This window comes from Panthera tigris, chromosome F2 (assembly GCF_018350195.1).
Source record: "Panthera tigris isolate Pti1 chromosome F2, P.tigris_Pti1_mat1.1, whole genome shotgun sequence".
NCBI lineage: Eukaryota > Metazoa > Chordata > Mammalia > Carnivora > Felidae > Panthera > Panthera tigris.
This window is the reverse complement of record NC_056676.1, coordinates 56639601-56657090: the sequence shown is the minus strand read 5'-3', so window position 1 is coordinate 56657090 and position 17490 is coordinate 56639601. Positions and strand designations below refer to the sequence as shown.

The following is a 17490-nucleotide window of genomic DNA, read 5'->3' as shown; positions in this document are numbered from 1 at the left end:
TTTCCCAGCTTTCTGGCTGAAGCTCTCAGACTTCCTTTAGGCTTCTGACCACTTGTTTTCTTAGTAGAAAAAACATTCCAATTTACCCTCTCCTTGCTCCCTAAAGCTTCCAGGATGGAATCAAGTATATCTAAAGTTGAAATATTCCTGGTGTGTGCAAAGTCCCAGTTATTTTAGGGCCTTAGAACTCTGAAAGGTAGATCATTAAATTTAGAAGTACTAAGCACAGCACTAATACAATATTGTTTTTTTTTAACTGAGATAAAATTGACATATAACATTAAATTTGCTTTAGATATACAACAAAATGATTTGATATTTATATATATTGCGAAATGATCGCAACAATAAGTATAGTTGACATCCATCACCATACGGTTACAATTTTTTCTTATGATAAATAATTTCAAGATGTACTCTCTTAGCAACTTTCAGATATGCAAGATAGTACTATTAATGATATCATCATGCTGCACATTACATACCCATGGCTTTTTTATTTCATGATTAGACCAATGCAGTATTCTTGATCTTTTCCATTGCTATAGCATACAGGGGAACATGCATTTGACAGTTAATTACAATAATAAGACCCTAAGAATAAACATATTTGTACTGTTAAAGAATCAGTAGCTTTCCACTTATTCTAAAGAAAAGATGGTATCATGCATTCCTCTTTTTCAAACATTCAAAAGTATGAATTATATGCCTGGTCCTGCGCTAACTATGAATTCAATATGGTTCTTGCCCTTAGAGAGTTTATAATCAGATGATATACAGACAGATATCGTCCATTGCTGGAAATAAAATCAGTGCTACAAGCACAGCATGGAGGTGCCTCTGAACCAATTACAAAGAGAGATCAGGAAAGTCTTCCTTGAGGCGCCTGGTTGCTCAGTTGGTTAAGCTTTGGACTTCAGCTCAGGTCATGATCTCGTGGTTCATGGGTGGGTTTGAGCCCCGCGACAGGCTCTGTTACTGATTGCTCAGAGCCTGGAGTCTGCTTCGGATTCTGTGTCTCCCTCTTTTTCTGCCCTCCCCCACTCATGCTCTGTCTCTCAAAAAATGAATCAATGTTAATTTTTTTTAAAAGAAAGTCTTCCTTATAAAAATGACACATAAAGTGAATCTTAAAAATATAAGTAAGAAGGAACCAGGTGAGGTACAGGCATGAGGAGATGGTGCATTTCACACCCAGGGTTGAGCATTCATAAATATATACAGGCAAGAGTAAACGAAGGAGAGTAGGTAGAATTTCCAGCAGCTCAACATGGCAAGCCTAGAGAGAGGACTCATAGAGATCATAGTTTATCTGTACTGAGAATGGTTTAAAGTTTTGTACATATATTATTTAGAGCCTAACACAACTCCATGGATTGAGGACTACTAATATTCTCATTTACAGATGAGGAAACCAAGACACAAAGAGAGGTTCAGTCACTTGCTCTAAGTCACAGTTGCCCAGCAGTCATGTTTTGGAGTCTAGGCTCAATCACTGCCCTATAGGTAGGCTGATTAATTCTACAAATGACCTTGCATTCATCTTTTTTATATCTGCAGTTTTAGCAAATTGCAGTCGATTAAATGTTTCATGAATGGATATGTGGCATGAAAAATAAGTGGTGAAATTTGGGGCTCTCCACTTATTTCTGAAATCTTCCTCCATGCTAAGTATGAGAATTAATAAAAAGTAAATTCCTACCAATAACTAATAAAAGTGTTCATCTGACATGCATTTTTGCATTGCATTTGAAATACAACCTTACACAGAATGCAAATAAATACCTTAATAGATATAGTCAGTGTTAGTTCTTTTGAATATCGGCACCATTATTTTCAATACCTTTGTTTCTCTCCTGCTAATGTAAGTCCTAGATTCTGGGGGAAAAAGAGAATTAAGTAACTCAATCATTGGTAACTGTAAGTCTTTTCAAAGTACATACACACAAGTACGTTAAGATTAGACATCCAGTAGTCATAGGGCACCATTCTTTGTTCAACATCCAATTATATGTGGAATGATAAAAGCTTTTAAAAGGGGAGCCCTCTTACCCTATCAACGGAAGAGAAAGCTTCAAAAGAAACAAACTAAAAAATAAAAAGTTCATTTTGCAATTCCAGCTCTCCAATTTTACAGTTATCTCTCATTAATAAGCTCATCTGACCTACTTTTAATTAAATCATATTGCTTTAGTGTATGAAGTAGAAAACTCAACTCTTATTCCAGATATCCTGCTTAAATGGCATGGCTTGTCTTGGGCTAATTTCTTATCACAAATGTCCTTGAGGTTTATAGAATTTTTTTTGAGGTTTGAAACAAGTCTAGAGCCCCATTCCATTATAAATGCATATAGGTATCATCTAGTCTAATATACTGAGCCATTTAGCATTTGATGCCATTTAAAATATGTGATATAATTAAGGCATGTAGATGCAAGATTCATAAAACAAAGGCCTAGTGATAAATTATTTCTGAGTATCATCAAATATCTGCCTTTCATTACCTACACATAGGAATTTTGTTCACAGACATAATATACAGATTATGTTTCGTAACCATGCTAAAAAGAAGTGTAATGCATTTCTTTTCTTTTCCTTTCTTTCCTTTTTTTTTTTTTTTTTTAGTAAACTCTAGGCCCAGTGAGGGACTTGAACTCATGACCCCAAGATCAAGTGTCACATATTCTACCACCTGAGTCATGCACCCCAAAAGTATTTTCTATTTTAAAAACTTAAAGTAGTATTGAGAAAAACCAAGGCATGCTTGGTTTTTATATGATGGGAAGGGGGGGGGGAGTATTACTTAAAATGAAGTGGGAAGGAAAGCTAATGTTATTGAGCACCTGCTATTTCCAGGCACTCTTACTTACATTATCACTCCAGTTGGCCTCCTGCATGCTAGTCTAGAGAATCATTAACATTGTTATAAACAAATCCCTGCTGCTATGAATTCTGGATCATACTATGTAGAGTCCCCTGTGTAAGAAGCAGTTTGATTGCAAATCAGTGCCTATAATTCAGAGCATATTTACTTGTGGCCACTGACTTGGAGCTCATATTTTAAACCATCTTTATTTTCTCTGCTTTTGGGATCTCAGTCACTATGCCATATCTTCAGAGGGGTAGTCTCATGGCTTCTCACTGTACAAAGAAGCCCCTATTCTCCACTACCATGCAGGCTTTGAGTTAGACTTCAAACTTGCCTCCCTAATGTGTCACCAGTTTTTACAGAAAAGCAAAAAAGAAAAAAAAAAACTTACATATACAGAAAATCTATCAACCCAGAAATTCTCTCCTTGCAGATCAAGAAAATAAAGTATACAGCAGTAACTATTAATAGTCATGTTGAGAATCAAACTGTATTAAGGAATGGTATTAAGGTAATAAGAAAACAGATCTAAAAATAGTCAAAATGTTCTTCTATTGGAGAAAAAAAAAACCTAGTAAAAATTTCAACCCACAAAACCTAGAGAGAAAAAAATCAGATTTATTAGTGAATAAGGATATTTGGAATATAATGAACATTGCCGGCAGTCTATGAAAGATACTAGAAAGACCAGACAGAATCTCATACAAATTTATAAAGAAAGAACAAGTAACACTTCTTTTATCTTCTTGAGACACACACTGAGGTACCTTGTCTCCATATACCTTGTGAGTATACCTTGGAAGAACCCTGAGTTAATTTCTGAAGAATTGTTTACTTCAGTCAGAAGGCCAGCAGTCCTGCACTATAAAATCAAAAGTTGGGGCCTATTATGTTTTAAAAGAGATGCCCTAAAGGAGGCTGCTGCTTTCCTCCCCTTTATTAAACACAGAAAATTTCATTTTACACTTACACTTCAGCAGTGAGCCATTCACTCCAAGATATACACATAAAAGAAGATAATACAGAGCTTGCTGTGCAATAGGGAATTTTGTTCCTAATCCCAAATGCCAGATCCAGTTAGACTGAAATACTTGGGAGTGTTAGTGAGTAAATCTGGACCATACTGAGGCAATGGTTCTAAGTATCTTCAAACCTAAGCCAAACTGAAGACTGGATATTTCTCCCCTAGTTCCAAATCTGAGTTTTAGGACCTTTCTGATTCAGGGAAGAGTTCATCTGTCATGTTAGGAAGAGATACAAGAGAGCAAAAAGGCAAGGGTCCTCCAGTGCAACTAATGTTTTCCAGAACTTCATAGGCCAAAGCAACAATCTCTGAGCCAAGTACCGTTAAAGAAAAGAGAAAACAAAAAATTACGAAAGTCATCAGATGGATTTGGGAGGAATCTAATTAGAATTGGGTTTCTTTTTTGTGTAATGATGAATGCTATCCTAGAATTATCTTTTTTAGGTGTAAAAATATAATAAAGCACATAGGTGTAAGCAATAAACTGATTATATTAAAATGCAGTTATCCAAGTACTTAAAATCTATAATTGAAAAAACAAATTTTGATGTAATAATATATTGCTTCCTAATTGTTCCCTTAAACTGGAAGTTCTGAAAAGCTTAATAACTACTATAGGGATAAGCAGAAATAATATTTTGAGGTATCCACAACAATTATGTAATATAAAAACATCTGTAATTTCTATTGGTGACAAAGTCGCAGTTACTTCTAATACTACTGTGGTTTTCTGCCTACGTTTGAAATGGAATGGAATGGTATAATTCACTAAAAATAAAAAAATCCATTAGGGTTGAAAAATATATACATTTTTTTCCCTGTCCAAATTCATGAAACAAGAAAAAGAACCCGTGAGTTGTAAGAAAAAGGAGAAGACAGGCCAATTTCACCTCCTTTTCACTATTAACGTTGGCTCTTGCTTCTCCCTGGCCTTCTAAAGCATAAAGAGTCCAAAGAGTAGAGGACTATGTCCACACCGATTGTTAACAGCTGGGCACAGTGACAGCCCCCCAACCCCCGCCACTCCTTGAGAAAACAGCTAAATTACAGTTGTAGGTTCCTCTTCCTTTGGGTTGGAGTACCCTGGTCTTCATCCCTAGGGAAATGAAGAGGAGAGGAAAATAAAAACCACTGGCTCTTCCTAGAGGGAAACAATGCCCTGGGTAGAATCGCTTAAATGGCATTCCTCTCTCTCAAGGGAAGAGTTTGGCAGAAACACCAGGTAAGTTTCCTCCTGTCCTTTCTCTAAACTCTGTATTTCTTTCTGGGATTGATGAGATTAGTTCATCTTCCTAAGGCCTTTATGAAACCCTCAACATATTACCTCCAGAAGATTCTGTGGGGCCAGAGAGTTGTTTCATTCATTTTGTCTAAGCCTCACCATATACCAGATCTGGTTCCACTTTGAAATGTCCTCTCTTCCAAGGCTACTCAGTCAGTAAATAGTGAAGCTGGAATTCAAAACTAGATCTTGCAGACTCCAAAAATTTGGGTTTTTATATTGCACTTGCTATGCTACCCTAAGCAAGTGGTTTGAAAAATATGAGTTTTACATTCTGTGCATTTAGTCAGCAGCAAGATAGTAATATACTGTATATTTTATTTTTCCTAATATTTATGACATATATTTCTTACAAGTCCATTAAATAAACAGACACTCTGCTAAGCTCCAGAATTATAAGTAGTGCATAAAAAGACATGGAAATTTTGGCTTAATACATTTGGAGTTAAGTGATAGAGACAGACCCTAATCAAAAGGCCATACAAATAAGTGGCTTTATATAAATATAAAACAAGTTATAATAAGTGCCTTGAAAGTAATGGAATGCTATATGATGGGATCCTCTGAACTAATCTGGAAGACAGAGAAGACTTTCCTGAGAAATCAATGTGTAGCGATCCAGTAGGAGTAAGAAATTGTCACAGAGGATTTTTTTTCCCTACACTCATTTTGTGCTAATATACTAGCTGTCTTAAAGTATGTTTTAAACAACAAAAGATTGCCATCACTTAAAATCAATGACTTAGAAATAATAAACTAAGCAATTAAAAGGAATTTTAGTTTTTAAACAGCACCAATAATTCAACCAAAATTATTTTAAGAACTTGTCTTTCCATATCCAGTTTCCTAGCAATTGCTAGGGACTTGGGAGCATAGGGAATAGCAAGTGACTGCTAATGAGTACAGGAACTCCTTTGAGGATGACACATATTCTGAAATTAGGTAGAGGTGTGGTCCACAACTTTGTGAATATGCTAAACAACCACAACAATAACACTCAATTGTATACATCATACGTCAATCTTGAAAATGAGGTTGAAAATGAGTGACATAGGTATCACAGATGAACTACTAACATCCATTCTATGAGAATTTATATATGGTAGCATGGCAGACCCATCCAAGGAATGAATATAGCTCTTCGGAGGTCTTTGTCCTAGGATGACTCTTCTTCTTCTAAGAACATACACTCTGATGGAGAACACAGCTCACAGAGCACTGGTGCATGAAGGGAATACCTTTCCAGGCAGCACAATCAAATGAGTGAGTCCAGGCAATCGGTGAGGTGACAGATGTAGAAGGACATCTCCTACTAAGTTTACTTAGTGAGGGATTAAAGTGGTTTACAAGCCACCGATTACAGCATTGAGATGGAGTTTTGTTTTTGTTGGTTTGTTTGTTTGTTTTTAGTGTTAAGCAGGGGTGTGGAATTATAACAAAGGATTAGTTCACAAGTAGTAAAGACTGATTTTTGCTTTTTTTTTCTTCTGGGCGAATAGATGAGACAATAGGAAACTCATAACAATATTATCTTTAGTTTTCCAGATAAATGAATGTGAATATATCAGAACTAATGCAAAAGAAAATGAAAATCAAAATAAATAAGTTAGTTAAGGTAATCGTTTATAATTTAAAGAAATAGTTACTACCATTATGACAAAATGGCCTTATTAGAGGAACATCATCTAACAGATAAACAAAATGAAATGCTTATTTATTTAGGAGACATGATGCAAAGCATGAAATCAATGGCTGAATAATAAGCTATTTTTTACTAAGAACAGGTTTCAAACAAAGCAAGAGTAGTTTTAATCTTGAAGTCAATACTGGGAATATTAGCTGCCTGCATTACAAACTCAATTCCAAAGTTTAAGGCTTATGAAAGGACTTAGCTTAAAAAAAAAAAAAAAAAAAAAAGACTCGGTGGCAGATACAGCTTTCAAACCCTTTTTCTCCCAGGATTTTTGATTTGTGACATTCAATCAGGCTACATCAGGGCATAAGTAATTTCCCAGAAGTAGACCAGCACTTTCCCAAAAGTACAGCAGTTCTCTCCAACTGAAGGAGGCACAGGCCGCATCTAGTAAATTATTGATTTAATATAGTATTTTGCTCTTTTTGTGACCCACAAGAATTAATCACTTTTAAAAGTACCCAACATTCCTCTGAGAAAAATTTATATATTCTATAATAATTTTCACGATAAGGTATATTTGATAATAAATTATACATTACACAACCAAAAAGGTTTGAAATTGCAAGTAGCTTACGGCTGTGTTGAGCGTACTATGCAGTCTCTAAGATATGTTGGACGTTCGAGTAGGACCTCTTCCATAAAAATGGTTTGAGATCCTTCTGTTTCACTGGGAAGTTACCCTTTGTTCTCCTTCTTCTTCTTCTTCTCCAGCCCTCCTCCTGCCTCCTGCACACATGATCGAATCTTAGAGGGGAAGTCCTTTTCACTAGGTGACTAGAAACCTTAAAATCCAGTTACAGATTCATCCCCTGATGTCCCTGGAAATACCACGTCTGTTTACTGCCTCATCCTTTCTTCTTGCAAGAGTAAAACAAGCACATACAGTATAGTTGCAGTCTGGGCACATTGTACCGATACAAATGAATCCATATAAATTCAGGCAAAGAGGATTTAAAAAAAAAAAACAAACATTAAAAAAAAGAGAGAGAGAGAACAAGAAAAATCATGAAATTAAACAGTGTGAGTGATTTCACTCACTCAGTGAAGGTATGTTCCAGACTAATTAAATGTTAGCATGGATTTGCTACTGTAAAATGGTAGACATGAGTCTGCTGTTCCCTCAGTGGAACTCAATCCTATCATTGAGCATATTTTCAATGCTTAAAGATACACATCTTTTACATAATATTGCCTCTAAATGTAAAGCAACAGTGATTCCTGGCAATCGGAGACTTCAATCACAGAAATAGGCTAATATGGATTTATTGAGAGGGTATGTTTCAATTCTGTCTTGGATTTAAGTGAATTTCTGGAAAAATTTCTACAAAATGAAATGTTCATGTACGTGCTGTCTATGGAACACCGTTTATAGTAGCCTGCTTGGTATGATAAGCATAGTACATTTCAACCTCCCACAAACATTTATGGAGAACCCACTGTTTATCAGAACTGTTCCAGGAAGAGAAGAGAAATACGATAAGACGTGTCTGTCAGAAACATCGTTAGCAGCGGTGAGAACTTGCAAGGATCGGTAGAGCTAGTTGTCTCTTCCAAGAGCCCATGTGGAAACTGTTGGGAGTTTGGGTTGTGGCAGTTTCAGTGGCAGAGAGGAGAGAGAGAGAGACTGATAAGCTACGTAAAGGTACAAGCAACAAATCAATGGTGTATTGGACCCCAAGAGTCAGGGAGAGAGTGTCAAGCGTAATGGTATGTTATAATAGGCTAAGTTTGACATTTTAAATCTTTAAAGTACTTTGGCTCTCCGTGCATACATTGAAACACGGTTCTTTGGTTCTACAAAATTCTAATCAATTATAGACAATAATATAAATGTGAGAATTATTACCAAAGTGATAGCACATTTTGGAATCATCAGTCTGGCATTTTGCAAAGGGTGTTCTAAGGAACATTGGTCCCATGAGATGTTACCCTGAAACAGTCTCCACGATCAAATAAGTTTGTAAGAATGAATATGACAGTCCCTAGACCTTACTAAAGTATCAGTGAAGTCATAAAGAACTTTTTCTTTTATCCACGTATGTTCCAAACTTAATTATAGAACCTTTTCTTTTCATAATTCACGTGTTCTACAACAATGCTATTAAATATAGATTTAAGCAGTTGTCATATGTATCAAATAAGTTATAATCAGGAACTGGTACAGGTGAGTTCTTACATTAAATGCATTACAAGGGATATGGGCTTTCAGAGAAACACAGCCAGTGTGACAAATGGCCCACTGGTATAAGTAAAATGGCAAAAATAAGCATAGAATTCAAAGTCTTGGCTGGCTCCTAACTTCTACTGATTGTGAACAGAGCCAAAAAGATAAAGGCTGCCCTTTCCTATACCCACCAGTATGATGAAATTAAAACAGGAAGAGAGGATGTGAAAAGTTTCTAGGAACCAATATTAGGAAAATTAGTAAAGTTGTTCTGGCTTAGTCATTATTCCATTTAAATTTTTGTAAACATAGAACAGATTACAATAAATCTCTATCTCAAAGCACAGTTAATTTTCCCTTATTTATATTATTTGCATACTACACGGAATACTTTCAGTCACTACAGTATTCAACATAAGTGATTATAAACTAGGACATGCTGTAAGCACTGACCAGAAGGAACCCCAGATTATTGATACGAGGACAAATAACAGAATCTAATACAGTATTAGTTACCCTAAGAACAGGTGACTATACTGCAACCTTATATTCATCAATGATTAAAAAACAACTTCACATTTTTTATATTTATAAATGATACTTTTTGAAATAGCTGTCCTAAATGTCCATTATGCAAAATAAACTATAAAAAACAAATTGAGGTTGTCAGATGCATATTCATGTGGAATAGCAGAATGTTCATGACTAAGTCACAAAGCTGAACTTGAACGAAAAGCTCTCATTTCTATTCATATTTTCCAAATATGAAAATAAGAGCTATTGTCACATACATTCAAAGTGTTGTAACTTTGGAGCACCTTAAAATCAGAAGGAAAGTTAACATAAATCGTAATACTCATTCTTGAATGATTTTCTCATCAGTAATATCAGCTGAATAAAGTTATCTGTGCTGAACGAAGAATACACCTGACCACTCTCGTCTCAAACAATGATGAGTGACGAGAGCAATGCATCTTTGGTTATCATCACCACTGTCAATTTGTTGTTGTTCTGGGGAGTTCTAATTTTAGTATGCTTAATCCTAACTGTATATTACCATTTTACAGAACATTAAAAGGCAGGACATTCATTAGCCACCCAACACAATACAAGATACTGTTTGTGTTGTATGTATGTGTTTTAAGTATATTGATATATTTTAAACTCTGGCCAGGAATCCATCAAATGTGTTTACTTTTTCAAGCTATCATGACTCTTCTCCAGTCACCTAAAACAACACTGCACCCAGCTGTCTTTAAAAGGAAAATCAGGGGGCACCCGGGTGGCTCAGTCAGTTAAGCCTCTGACTCTGGATTTTGGCTCAGGTCAGGATCGCAGGGTGTGTGAAATCCAGCCCTGTTTGGGATGCTCTATCTCCCTCTCTCTCTGCCCCTCCCAGGCTCATGCTTTTTCTCTACAAACGAACAAACACTGAAAAGGAAAATTAGGCAATAACTCCAATAAATTCCCAGCATGTAACCTAAACCTATGTATTTCTAGTCCATCTGTTTTCCTCAGGTCACAGGGGAATGTCACTGATGGTTTCAAAAGTGAAATGGCTCCACTTTGGTTTTTTATCTTACCTTTTCCTAGACTCTAGTTCTGCTCCTGATTCTCCCTTTGCAATGACTCCTTCCTCCCCGTTAAATAAAACAGTAATAAAACTCGCTCAGCTTTGCATCTTCCCCTGACTACTCCCCACATTCTCCTTTTGTTTATGATTAAGGCTCTGATTACATCTATTTCTTTACATACTTACTCTTCATCCAGCTACTATCTAGCTACCACCCCTCTACTCTACTTCAAGGGTTAGCAAACTTTTTTCTGTAAAGCGCCAGATGGTATTTTGGGATTTGTTGGCTACATATGTCTCTGTCGCGTACTCAAACTCAAAACTTTGTTTTGTGACTCTAAGAATGTAAAACCCTCTCCTGACCGCCTGGCTTTGGTTTGCTGGCTGTAGTTTGCAAAAAGCTGCTCTAGTTGAACCTGCTGTATTAACAATGCCAAAATCCCATTGCTTGAGGGGAGTCCTCTCTGCACAAATTCAAAGCCAATTAAGGGATAGGCTGAAGGAAATCAGACTGTTAGCTTTAATATTGATAAAAGCAGAGGGGCCAAAACAACAGGCATCCTGCGCAGCTACGGGTGTCCTGCAACAACCATGGCCACGCTCTCAGCAGACTTGCCCTGTAATACTGACTCTGCAGAGGAGGAGACCGGCCAATATGTTCTTTAAGCAGAATGGCCCCCAGCCCAGAGTAAGGTTGAAGTTCCCCTCCTGGGCTGATCAGTCTGGAAAGCTCATTGTACCTTGGGAGTAAGGGTGGAACCAGCCAGCCAGCGGTTAAACAGAATCCCTCCTCAAGCAATCATGGGCCAGGAGAAGAAGCCCCTACTCTGTGATACTCCACGTCGCCAAATCCACTGACTCATTTTTCTTTTATTACCACTTGGCAACACTTAACCCTGTTGAACACTTTGCTTTAATTGGAGCTCTTCGCCAGTGGCTTCCATGGGACTACATTCACTGTAGCCACCCTCTGTGCGATCCTACACCTTGGCATTCTCCAGACCTCCTCTTTGCCCATCTTGTCTCATTCTGTATAATTTTCTGGGTGACATCATTTTCTTAGAGAATATCAGCTATCATCTTTATGTTTTCAATACTTAAATCTCCATCATTAGCCTGGGTCTGTCTCATAACTCAGAACTATAAAGCCTAAGGTATCCCCCCTATCTTGTGAACACCAGAACCATCATCTACAAATTTGCCCGAAACATTGGTTTCACCTCTTTTAGGAACATAGCACATTTGGGGCTGAGGTAGCAAAAAAAAAAAAATCTGCCTCTGTGCACCATCAGCAACTCTAACGATTCAAATGTAAATCATATAAACAGATAAAGGTTGGTGAGAGAGTATTTTACTTAGATGAGTGGGTGAATGTGTTTGTACAGCCGTCCCTGTCCCGTGTATAAAAATACTTAATTTGGTGGCAGCATAATCAAGGTTGATTTTGAGTAGAATGTCAAAGCCTGGCAGTGAGTACAACAATTTCCCACCTGCATATGTAATTTCTCATCATTATATAAGAGAAAATTTCCTTTGCGCTTTTATCATAAATGAAAGCAGGGCCGCCATTATTACCTCTAGAGATAGCACCATTATGTCACGTTTATATTACTGTGTTTGAGAAGAGTAAATCTGAATAGCTACAGTAGTCACATATGTCCACAATTTGTTTTTAAGATATTTGACAGTGGTGGATCTTATTAAAAGATGGAAATAAACCAAATACCTTAAAATTCAATAACCATCATGTTTATATCAAGAAAACATTCACAGTGTGATTTTTGTAAAGCTTTTCTAAAAATGTTTTGTCATTTCTGTCTCCCAGCACCCTGTGGAAGTCGTTCAACGGGTTCAGAAGGCACCGTCCTATCACCAAACTATCCCAAAAATTACAGTGTGGGGCATAATTGTGTTTATTCGATAGCAGTTCCCAAGGAGTTTGGTAAGTAATAGTCATCTCATCACGTAGTATTTCATTCCAGACATCCTTTGTTTTTCAATATGTGCTATTCAAAAATGTTAGTTTTTTATGAACATTTTCACTATTCATAAAGTACTTTACTCGGCAATTCTTTTTAGATAGTAGCTTTGTAATAATAAAATTTTGAGGTCATTTTACTCAATCTGAATTTACAGTCAAGTACACAGGTGAACAACAATATAAAAATGAAAACAGGATTGTTTTTAATTTTTAAAAATAAGTACATCCAGTAACCTTGCAAGTGCCTTCATGTCAGAATGATATAAAATGGGAAATTACCAGAGCATAAAGCAAAGTGTGCTCTGCAAAATATGCATACAGTCAAATACAGAACTATTATAATAATGGCAAAGTATGTACAAACCAATCATATTGTTGTATACTTTTTAAACACATTTGCAGAAAGAAACGATTTTGGTTTCAAGCACCTAGTTTCTGGGACAGCAATGAATATAGAAAGACAGCAAAGGACATTTCAGCTCATCTTGTCAACCTGACAATCTGTTCTGCATTGGCACTGAGAAGACAATGTGTCCTTTGCTGCCTTCACATCTCCCTGATCACAAGTCTTAGAAGTCACTTACCTGGCTTCTAAAGGTTTTGTGTCTGAGATCCAGCTGGATCTCACCCAGGTTAAGCTCTGTTTATGGATGGGTAGGCAAAGGAAATTTAGTGAGCAGTAAAGTATGGGAGAGAGGCTGAAAGTTCAGACTTCTACAATATAGATTTATAGCATTGTGTTACATGGTAAAGGATTTGCCGTAGCTGTTATGAATGTCTGGGTCTGAATGACAAAGTATTTTAGCAGAAGGACATGGATTTTATCATATCAAGATTTTTGGATCACATCTTGACTTAACGTTTCTGCTGATATATAAAATAAGCTGATGCTTCCAGTCCAATTTCTTATAACCTGATATCACCCATATATCCTCCTTCTCTCTCTTTCGAAACAAGTCCAAGATCTTCAACTTATTTGAGAGAATGTTGTCATCAAAAATGAAATACTAAACCTTTTATTTAACCTTGAAATAGAATGGTGAGGCCAGCATTAGCAAGGTGGCTATTTCTTTACTCTACAAAATATTTCTTCTTCCTAGCATATTGATTGGTTAAATCAGAGTTGAACTCTTCGAGAAGAGAATGACGGTTTAGAAAGAAAAACATTATCCACCCTAATTGTTTATTTATTTTTTTCCTCTTGTGCCTCAAAATAGTCTTTTTCTTGTAAGAGGGGTTTATAGTCCAGCTGCCAACAATGTTGCATGGATGCTGACAGAACCCTAGCAGTGATGACCCAGAAGATTGCCTGGTTACCTCAGTTCTCTTTATAGGTCATTAATTTGTTCTACTATAATCTATTCTTGGGATGTCATGTAGCCAAGAAAAATGAAAAAGGAAACACAGGCATTTCCTTTCCTGATACGTAGACATATTTTATAGTAACCTCTAGATGTTCAAAAAGAGAAGGAAAAGTACTGATTAAAATAAATTAATAGGTTTCTAGGGAATGGAATCTATTCGAGCAGACTTAATGTAAGTTAAATGTAGACTTCTTAATGTAAACAATGCAACTGATAATCAGTGGTTTTTAATATTAATTTTTAAACAAGTCTTGGATTATTTGTGGATGAAATCAAATGTACTTTCATTTATTAGTAAGGAAACTGATTTTATTTGTGTAAATGTTACATCATTCTGTATTTCAAACTACATAAGAAGCCAAACAAACTTGGAGTCCTAGTTTCAGCCTGTCACATCTTGTACCTATCTGTCTTTGGACAAGTTACATAAACTCTTTGAGACTCAGTTTCTTTATTTGTAAAGTTGGGTCATTTTGTCTACAGAGTAAAGTTGTTGGGAAGGATGAATGAGATTGTATATTTATAAAAGATGTCTCACATAGTTCATGTTCGTTATGAGTTTAAAAAACGCCAACTTTGAGGTCAGATTTCTGGATTCAGAGCACAATTCGTTACTCTTTTTCACTTAGACAAGTCCCATCATTAGCCTGAATTTTACTTTTCTCCTCTCTGAAATAGAGGTGATAAATGTCTACCTCATAGGGTTAATTTATAATTAAATGATACAGTATTTGTACATGATTGCGTAATAACACGTAGTTAAGTCATATACACACAGAGATTCACATACACACACACTTTTATTTATGTTCACATTTGTAGAGGTCCTGCCACCAGTTACCAAAAATGTTGAAATAAAATGACCTGGATTCTGGATTTATTAGTCTTAAGAGTAACATGGCTAAAAATAAAACATTTATATTATGTAATTAAAGCATAAAAACAAATAGTTTGTTTTACACCTTCAGTGGGTATCTAATCACCTAATAACACCTTAAAGTTTTCTGGGAGCAGAGTAGACGAATTAAATGAATACTTATCATCAACTTCTTCCTACTCCTACTTTTACCTCTTAAATGTGAGATGATCAAGCAATAGTCGTTGAGTATCGACAAATCAAATTTCTGTTTTGCTTCTTCTTCCTCCTCTCATTTTCAGTTTCCTTCTGTTCCACTTTGAGCTGTTTTATGACTCTTTGGTATCACTTCATAATGTACCAGTTCTCACTTTTTCTCTTCCTGTCACTTATCTTAAAATATAATCATTCTTTCTTCTGTATCTTTTATAGGCTGACACTCTTAGAATTTCACTTTTTAATCATTTAGCATAATATCTGTCAGATACACTCAATTCATTCAAGGGAATAGCAGCTTAACAAAGGTTAAGGTTCTAAAGTTATATAAGGAGAAAATCACATATAATCAACATTACACATGGAATATGTTAAATCGCCCATAAAAATCATCTACATAATTTTGCATGAGCCATGTAGTCACTGAATAATTCTTAACAGGACATTTATCCTCTAATGTCAGAACAGGTGACTGTTTCTTTAGATAATACCAGATGAGCCAGCTTGATCTTTCATATGGTACCACATTACTTTTATTTATTTATTGTTGCCCAGTGTAGAATTGAATTCATATCGGTTAAATGCGAACAGAATATGAACTTACTTTACCAGTTGATTGAGTGAGTATTATTTTGCCAGTCAATTTCTATCTTTCAGTTTTTATAGATAAGAAAATTGTCAATTCCTAATGCTTTCATAAGTGTCATTGGATTTCATTTGAACTTCAGATATTAGGGTCTCTTTGGTGATATTCATTCTGCAGGATTATGGTTGTTTTATATATGTAGAAATATAATAATTCTGGGTCATTGGATAACATTTTTTGATAGTTGACTTCCTTCTAACAATTAAACTATTTCACTTGGATTTTTGGGTTAAAAATACCCTACCTTTAATAAAATATGTTTTATTTTTCCTTCATTTTTTAATTTTTAATTACCAGGTGTCTCCCCTTTATGGTTTTACTGTTTAAGTCTTCCTACAATGCATTGTTTTTAAGGGCTAAAACATGCAAGGCAGATTTTTAATTTTGACTTTGATATAGATAAGATGCTTTATAACATAAGAAAACTGTTGCCATTGTTAGAGGAAAAATTTTTTGTTAATAGGTATTTATACTTAGAGTGTAGCAGCCAAAATCAAGTTGTATGGAGTGAGGACTTACAAACATTGGAGAATAAATGTTTGGACTTCTATTTCAACAATTTTGGCTGAGAAAAAAAAGAAGGAGCTAGGATGGCAGTGAAATGGGGGGCAAGTCAGAGGCTAGTGTTTATGTTTGTTTTCTCTTGGGATAGAATATAATGGAATTTTCTTACTTTAAAGCCCAAGAGAAAGACACAATAGACAAGGAAAAATTAAAGATTTTAGACGGACCCGCTGGTAAAACAAGATGCTTAAAATGGTTAAAGGAGATGAAAGTCCTCTTTCAACTATAATTCAGAAGAAATGGTTCATAACTAGTTACATAATACCTAAACTGGTTTCACATGGAATATCACTCCTTGACATGATTATCCCTTTCCAAACTCCCCCCCCCCGCCCCCTTCTATCCCTTCCGTCACCCATTCCTTGCATTCCAGGGATTATGTGTAAAAGAGAATGTATTAGTATCTGAGGGCTGCCTTAACAAAATATCACAAAGTCAGTGGTTTAAAACAACAGAAATTTGTTCTCTCAGTTCTGGAGGCTAGATCTCTGAAATCAAGCTATCAGTAGTGCCACACTCCCTCTGAAGGCCCTAGGGAAGAATCTTTCCTGGCTTCTTCCTAGCTTCTAGTGGCTTTCAGCCACCCTTCACATTCTGTGGCTGTAGTTGTATCACTAATTTCTGCCTCTGTCTTCACAAGACCTTTGCCCTGTTTGTGTGTCTCCTCTGTTTCTGCATGTATCTCTGTCCTCTTTTCTTTTAAAGACACCATGTGTTGGATTTAGGGTGCACTTTAATCCAGTATAATTTCATATTAATATTTAATTATATCTGCAAAGATCCTGTTTCCAAATACAATGACATTTTAAGCTCCTAGGCAGATACACATTTTGGGGGGTGGGGAACACTATTCAACCCACTACAGAGGATGAACTGTATTACCAGAGTTTTATGTAGAAAATCTTAGACAAAAATTATCCTATAAAACATGTATCAAATATTAGCTGTGTAGAATGCAAACTGACATTTAGATTTCTTGGAGAATTCCAACATGAAAATCACCTTGAGGATATCCAGAATAGTCTGTGGTGACTTAACTTTGTGTTTGGGCTTCCAGATAGTTTCACCTCCTAAAAGGCCCACCGTGATTGCCTATTTATCAAGGACAAAACTTACTTTTCCCCAAGACTGGCTTTCAAACGTGGAATCTTGGAAGTATGCATGAAAACTTTCTCGGGTTTTTCTTCTTAGTTTTCCCAGTTAGTCAGCCCTCTCTGTATCTTCTGTTATTAATGCAGTCTCTTGGTTGTATAGG

At 36.0% G+C, this 17490-nt stretch overlaps 1 protein-coding gene across 3 annotated transcripts in view; it reads left to right on the top strand.

Annotated features, from left to right (window-relative positions):
* Positions 1–17490, top strand: part of CSMD3 (CUB and Sushi multiple domains 3) — a 1242212-nt gene that overhangs the window by 981727 nt on the left and 242995 nt on the right. For all 3 annotated transcript variants that reach the window (XM_042973241.1, XM_042973240.1, XM_042973239.1), the window contains one exon: positions 12434–12550. In XM_042973241.1, coding sequence (XP_042829175.1) covers positions 12434–12550 — 117 coding nt within the window. The remainder of the gene's footprint in view (positions 1–12433; positions 12551–17490) is intronic.